Here is a 6,496-nt window from a genome sequence, read left to right as displayed (position 1 = left end):
TCCTTTTTCCAAAAAAAAAAAAACACCCCCAAAAGGAAAAAAGTAAGGGACCGAAGAAAAAGGGGATTTTTTCCAGGTCCCCTGGGTGTTTTTTTTTTTTTTTTTTTTTTTTTTTTTTTTTCGAGGGAGAGCCACCAACGGAGAGAGAACACCCAAACCTGAGGTCAGCATTAACACCTTTTTCAACCTGTGTGAAAAGATGACTAGTTTCATGCTATGATGTCAGCATTCACCTGAGGTACAATTGTACCAGTGCTGTAAAACAGGGTGCTAAACCCCTACACCTTAACCAATATTTTGTGTAATAACACCTCTCCTCCAGGTGTTCTCTCCTGGTCTGAATGACAGTTTCTCCCTACCTGGCGAAGGTCCCTGTCTCCAGCACTAAGAGGAACACAGGAGAGAAAGGAGGAGCTGCGTCCATGAAGGAGAATGTCTGTCAGGTAGGTCAACCAACAACGTGCCACAACCTTTCTATTTTGTAGAGGCAGGAACAGTCAAATAGCTCTCACGTTTTATTTCCAGGCTTTCTCACATTAGTTCAGAAATAACTGTTCCCAATAGCCGAGTGATGAATTAGATTTGGGATATCGTAACACAAGACTAAAATGTGTGTGTCTTGCAGGTGTGTGAGAGACAGGTGAGCTGCTGCTGTGTGAGGGCCAATGCTGTGGGGCGTTCCACCTGCAGTGTATCGGCTATCAGAAACCCCTAGAGAAGTTCATCTGTTGTGAATGCACTAAAGGTGAGTCTCTACCTATCCCTGTACACATGTTCTGTCCATTTCCATTTGACTCATTTGCAGACGCTCTTATCCAAAACAACCTACAGGAGCGGTTTACGGTTAGTGCCTTGCTCAAGGGCACATCGACAGATTTTTTCACCTATTCGGCTCGGGGATTCGAACCAGCAACTTTTCGGTTACTGGTCTAACGCTCTTCACCGCTAGACTACCTGGCACCATTCTAATCTTACAGGAGCCATGTACACCTGGTGCAGCCTCACCTATACACATATTCACTTGGCTTAACACTGCTATTGAGTTTTACCACCTGTGACTTGATACTGCCATGCCATAGACTTACGCATCTGACAGAGTATTCTGTTTCTATACCCACAATGTACAGTTGAAGTCAGAAGTTTACATATACTTAGGTTGAGTCATTAAAACTCGTTTTTCAACCACACCACAAATTTCTTGTTAACAAACTATGGTTTTGGCAAGTCGGTTAGGACATCTACTTTGTGCATGAAGCACCGTAGGGCTAGAGGGCCAGGCAGGGGAGGATGCCTGCAGAGAAACCATGCTCTCTGGAGTTGTCAAGCTGGATACAGGCACGTCTTTCTTTACAGACTTAACCTGTTATAGAAATGACATAGAGTACCAGTCAAAAGTTTGGACACACCTACTGATTCAAGGGTTTTTCTTTATTTTTACTATTTTCTACAATGTAGAATAATATTGAAGACATCAAAACTATGAAATAACACATGGAATCATGTAGWCAACAAATAAGGTGTTAAATCAAAATATATTTTATATTTGATATTCTTCAAAGTAGCTACCCTTTGCCTTAATGACAGCTTTGCACACTCTTGGCATTCTTTCAACCAGCTTCATCTGGAATGCTTTTCCAACTGTCTTGAAGGAGTTCCCACATATGCTGAACACTTGTTGGCTGCTTTTCCACTCTGCGTTCCAACTCATCCCAAACCATGTCAATTGGGTTGAGGTCGGGTGATTGTGAAGGCCAGGTCATCTGATGCAGCACTCCATCACTCTCCTGCTTGGTCAAATAGCCCAAACAGCCTGGAGGTTTGTTTTGGGTCATTGTCCTGTTGAAAAACAAATGATAGTCCCAATAAGCCCAAACCAGATGGGATGGTGTATTGCTGCAGAATGCTGTGGTAGCCATGCTGGTTAAGTGTGCCATGAGCTCTAAATAAATCACTGACAGTGTCACCAGCAAAGCACCCCCATACCATCACACTTCCTCCTCCATGCTTCACGGTGGGAACCACACATGCAGAGATCCGTTCACCTACTCTGCGTCTCACAAAAATATGGCGGTTGGAACCAAAAATCTCAAATTTGGACTCATCAGACCAAAGGACAGATTTCCACCGGTCCAATGTCCATTGCTCGTGTTTCTTGGCCCAAGCAAGTCTCTTCTTATTATTGGTGTCCTTTAGTAGTGGTTTCGTTGCAGCAATTTGACCATAAAGGCCTGATTCATGCAGTCTCTGAACAGTTGATGTTGAGATGTGTCTGTTACTTGAACTCTGTGAAGTATTTATTTGGGCTGCAATATCTGAGGTGCAGTTAACTCAAATTTACTTATCCTCTGCAGCAGAGGTACAGTGGCTTGCGAAAGTATTCACACCCCTTGGTATTTTTCCTATTTTGTAGCCTTACAACCTGGAATTAAAATATATTTTGGGGGGGTTGTATCACTTGATTTACACAACATGCCTACCACTTAGAAGATGCAAAATATTATTTGTGAAACAAACAAGAAATAAGACAAAAAAACTGAAAACTTGAGCATGCATAACTATTTACCCCCCAAAGTCAATACTTTGTAGAGCCACCTTTTGCAGCAATTACAGCTGCAAGTCTCATGGGGTATGTCTTTTTTAAGCTTGGCACATCTAGACACAGGGATTTTTGCCCTTTACTCAAGGCATAACTGCTCCAGCTCCTTCAAGTTGGATGGGTTCCGCTGGTGTACTGCAATCTTTAAGCCATACCACAGATTCTCAATTTGATTAAGGTCTGGGCTTTGACTAGGCCATTCCAAGACATTTAAATGTTTCCCCTTAAACCACTCGAGTGTTGCTTTAGCAGTATGCTTAGGGTCATTGTCCTGCCTTAAAGTGAACCTCTGTCCCAGTGTCAAATCTCTGGAAGCCTGAAACAGGTTTCCCTCAAGAATTTCCCTTAATTTAGCAGCATCCATCATTCCTTCAATTCTGACCAGTTTCCCAGTCTCTGCCGATGAAAAACGTCCCCACAGCATGATGCTGCCACCACGCTTCACTGTGGGGATGAGGTTCTCGGGGTGATGAGAGGTGGGTTTGCGCCAGACATAGCGTTTTCCTTGACGGACAAAAAGCTACATTTTAGTCTCATCTGACCAGAGTACCTTCTTCCATATGTTTGGGGAGTCCCTCCCATTTCTTTTGGCGAGCACCAAACGTGTTTGCTTATTTTTGTCTTTAAGCAATGGCTTTTTCTGGCCACTCTTCCGTAAAGCCCAGCTCTGTGGAGTGTACGGCTTAAAGTGGTCCTATGGACAGATACTCCAATCTCCGCTGTGGAGCTTTGCAGCTCCTTCAGGGTTATCTTTGGTCTCTCTGTTGCCTCTCTGATTACCGCCCTCCTTGCCTGGTCCGTGAGTTTTGTTGGGCGGCTCTCTCTTGGCAGGTTTGTTGTGGTGCCATATTCTTTCCATTTTTTAATAATGGATTTAATGGTTCTCCGTGGGATGTTCAAAGTTTCTGATATTTTTTTTATAACCCAACCCTGATCTGTACTTCTCCACATCCTTGTCCTTGACCTGTTTGGAGAGCTCCTTGGTCTTCATAGTGCCCCTTGCTTGGTGGTGTTGCAGACTCTGGGGCCTTTAAGAACAGGTGTATATATATTGAGATCACGTGACAGATCATGTGACACTTAGACTGCACACAGGTGGACTTTATTTAACTAATTATGTGACTTCTGAAGGTAATTGGTTGCACCAGATCTTATTTAGGGGCTTCGTAGCAAAGGAGGTGAATAAATATGCACACACCACTTTTCCATTTTTTCCAAGTATTCACCAAGGGGGGTGAATACTTTTGCAAGGCACTGTAACTCTGTGTTTTCCTTTCCTGTGGCGGTCCTCAGGAGAGCTAGTTTCATCATAGCGCTTGATGGTTTTTGGGATGGCACTTGAAGTGCCAAAGTTCATGAAATTTTCTGGATTGACTGACCTTCATGTCTTAAAGTAGTGATGGACTGTTGTTTCTCTTTGCTTATTTGAGCTTTTTCTTGACAGAATATGGACTTGGTCTTTTACCAAATAGGGCTATCTTCTGTATACCACCTTTACCTTGTCACAACAGATAGGCTCAAATGCAATTCGAAGGAAAGAAATTCCACAAATTAACTTTTAACAAGGCACACCTGTTAATTGAAATGCATTACAGGTGACTACCTCATGAAGCTGGTTCAGAGAATGCCAAGAGTGTGTAAAGCTGTCATCAAGGCAAAGGGTGGCTACTTTGAAGAACCTCAAATATAACATATATTTTGATTTGTTTAACACTTTCTTGGTTACTATATGTGTTATTTCATAGAGTTGATGTCTTCACTATTATTCTACAATGTAGAAAATAGTAAAAATAAAGAAAAACCCTGGAATGAGTAGGTGTGTCCAAACATTTGTCTGGTACTGTAATTAGACCAGTTTCAGAGTGGTACTGTAGCAGTATAGATCTGTTAATTATGTCGTTTGAGATAGTTCATTCAGCCTTACCTGAGTGTCCCTGACTTCTGGTTTCACCTCTGTCTACACTCTGGTCTTAAACTCCTTCTTCTTCTTTGGAGGACTGACTGACACTTCTTCTATGGTGCATTCCAGACCTTGTGAGACGGCTTCCTCGTCCTCTTCCTCTCCAGGGATACTGGGGCTGGGGAATGACCAGACATTTAAATACCCCAAATCTACTGATCTGAAAAATAGAGGAGGTTTATCTTTCCATATCATAACTACTTTCCCAATGGAAAGTACTTTCCCCAAGTATAATAATATCTGCCTCCTTGCTTTACATAAGAACTTGCACTGCCGTATGATAGAGATGTTTTTTGGAGAAAAAAAACATTTGACTGTTCTTGCTTAGCCAGCAGGGCAGAGGAGGGTTTGTCCCATCGGACTACTGAGTCAGTAGAGAAAGAGTCACTGCTGGGGTTGTTTGGATAATGATTCTTCTAGATCGGTGGAGACATCTTGAGACAGACTATGTTTCAGCCCGCTAGGCTTGTTCTTGGCTGCTCCCCAGAGTAGGTCAGGGGTGGCTGGCTGGCTCCCCACGGGGTAGGCCAGGGGTGGGGCTGGCTTGGCTCCCCAGAGGTAGGGCCAGGGGTGGGGCTGGCTGGCTCCCCAGAGGTAGGCTGGCAGGGGTGGGGTTGGCTGGCTCCCCAGAGTAGGGCCAGTGGTGAGGCTGGCTGGCCCCCAGCCGAGGTAGGGCCAGTTGTGGGCTGGCTGGGCTTCCCAGAGGTAGCAGCCGGGGTTGGCTGGCTGGCTCCCCCAGAGGTAGAGCCAGGGAGGCTGGCTGGCTTCCCAGAGGTAGGCCAGGTGGTGCGGCTGCTTCCCAGACGGTAGGGCCAGGGGTGGGGCTGGCTGGCTCCCCAGAGGTAGGGCCAGGGGTGGGGCTGGCTGGCTCCCCAGAGGTAGGGCCAGGGGTGGGGCTGGGTGTAGAGGTGAACATTAGCAGTGCTGGGGCTGAAGAATGTCTCAGAGGGGTTTTGGAAGATTCCAGAGGTTTCTTTATTTTTTTATTCGGGGAAAAGAATTGTTCCTCCTCTGTGGATTCCAGCAGTCTTTTGCTGGGTTTCCTCAGCCGTTTGTTTTCAGAATGTGCTGTGGGAATAAATAATCGATAAATAAAATAAATCTCTAAAAAATAAAATAAAAAGCTAACATAAAACACTGCTGGTACTGAAACCCATTCAAGTCTTACCTGATGTGTCATCTTGCTTCTCCATCCCCAGGTTTAGACTAGGGGATCTGATGGGGTCTGGTGTGCCTCCCTGGCTGTCTCTGTAGACCCCATTCACTTCCGCAAGCCCCTGCGGTGAGGCCACCCCACCCAGGATCCCTGGATCCTGCCCAGGCTTCACTGGCCCCTGCTGCGCAAACGTCTGCCAGCGCTTCTTAGGGGCCACTTTGGTACCCGGGCTCTTGTCGAGGTAGGATGAGGAGTCAGCAGCGGAGGGGACAGAAGGAAGAGGAGGGGGGCTGAGGCCAGGCTCAGCCAGGTCAGTGTGCCCAGAGACAAACTCCCTCCCCGAGGCTAGGTCGGCCAACTCGGGAGAGAGACCACCGATGATTGCCCTGAGCTTGGCTGGTGGCCTCTGCTTCCTCCGCTGCTGCTTCTCCACTGCGTTCGCCACCATCTGAGCCAGCACCGTTTTCCCTTCAAGTTTGTATGTGTCGTTTTTCATGATGGGTTTAGTTTTGGACTTGGGTTTGGCCGGTGTGCTCTTGGGTGTTGGCGAGCTCGCATGCTGGCCGTTTTGGATTTTGGTCCCTGTTGGTGTCCAGTCCCCGCCAGCAGCAGTGTTCAAGGTGTCGTCTGGTGCTTGGACAGTGGCTATGACCATGGGTTCCTCCTGGATGAGGGCTTGTGAGGGAGGCATGGTCAGGGGCTTGCCCTCTTTCTCCCTGGTATCATGCATGTCCTTCAGGAGCATCAGGAAAGTACTGAACTTGTAATTAGGCTCAGGTTTAAA

At 46.2% G+C, this 6,496-nt stretch overlaps 1 protein-coding gene across 1 annotated transcript; it reads right to left on the bottom strand.

The window, feature by feature from the left end:
• Positions 1–5,049: 5,049 nt before the first annotated feature.
• LOC112069383 (WAS/WASL-interacting protein family member 3-like) lies at positions 5,050–6,490 on the bottom strand. Its single transcript, XM_024136706.1, has 2 exons — positions 5,725–6,490; positions 5,050–5,624 (listed from the first exon to the last, which is right to left on the bottom strand). The coding sequence occupies exons 1-2, from the start codon at positions 6,455–6,457 to the stop codon at positions 5,050–5,052; spliced, it is 1,308 nt and encodes a 435-aa protein (XP_023992474.1). The 5' UTR covers positions 6,458–6,490.
• Between the last annotated feature and the right edge of the window lie 6 nt (positions 6,491–6,496).

Source organism: Salvelinus sp. IW2-2015, unplaced genomic scaffold (genome assembly GCF_002910315.2).
Source record: "Salvelinus sp. IW2-2015 unplaced genomic scaffold, ASM291031v2 Un_scaffold996, whole genome shotgun sequence".
NCBI lineage: Eukaryota > Metazoa > Chordata > Actinopteri > Salmoniformes > Salmonidae > Salvelinus > Salvelinus sp. IW2-2015.
This window is presented reverse-complemented; position numbering and strand designations above follow the sequence as displayed.

Bases quoted from the DNA above. Each gene is read 5' to 3' on its own strand.
- LOC112069383 (XM_024136706.1), bottom strand. From the start codon at position 6,457: ATGCTCCTGAAGGACATGCATGATACCAGGGAGAAAGAGGGCAAGCCC. The intron at 5,625-5,724 runs GTAAGACTTGAA...TTATTCCCACAG, and splicing joins GAAGCAAGATGACACATCAG to CACATTCTGAAAACAAACGG.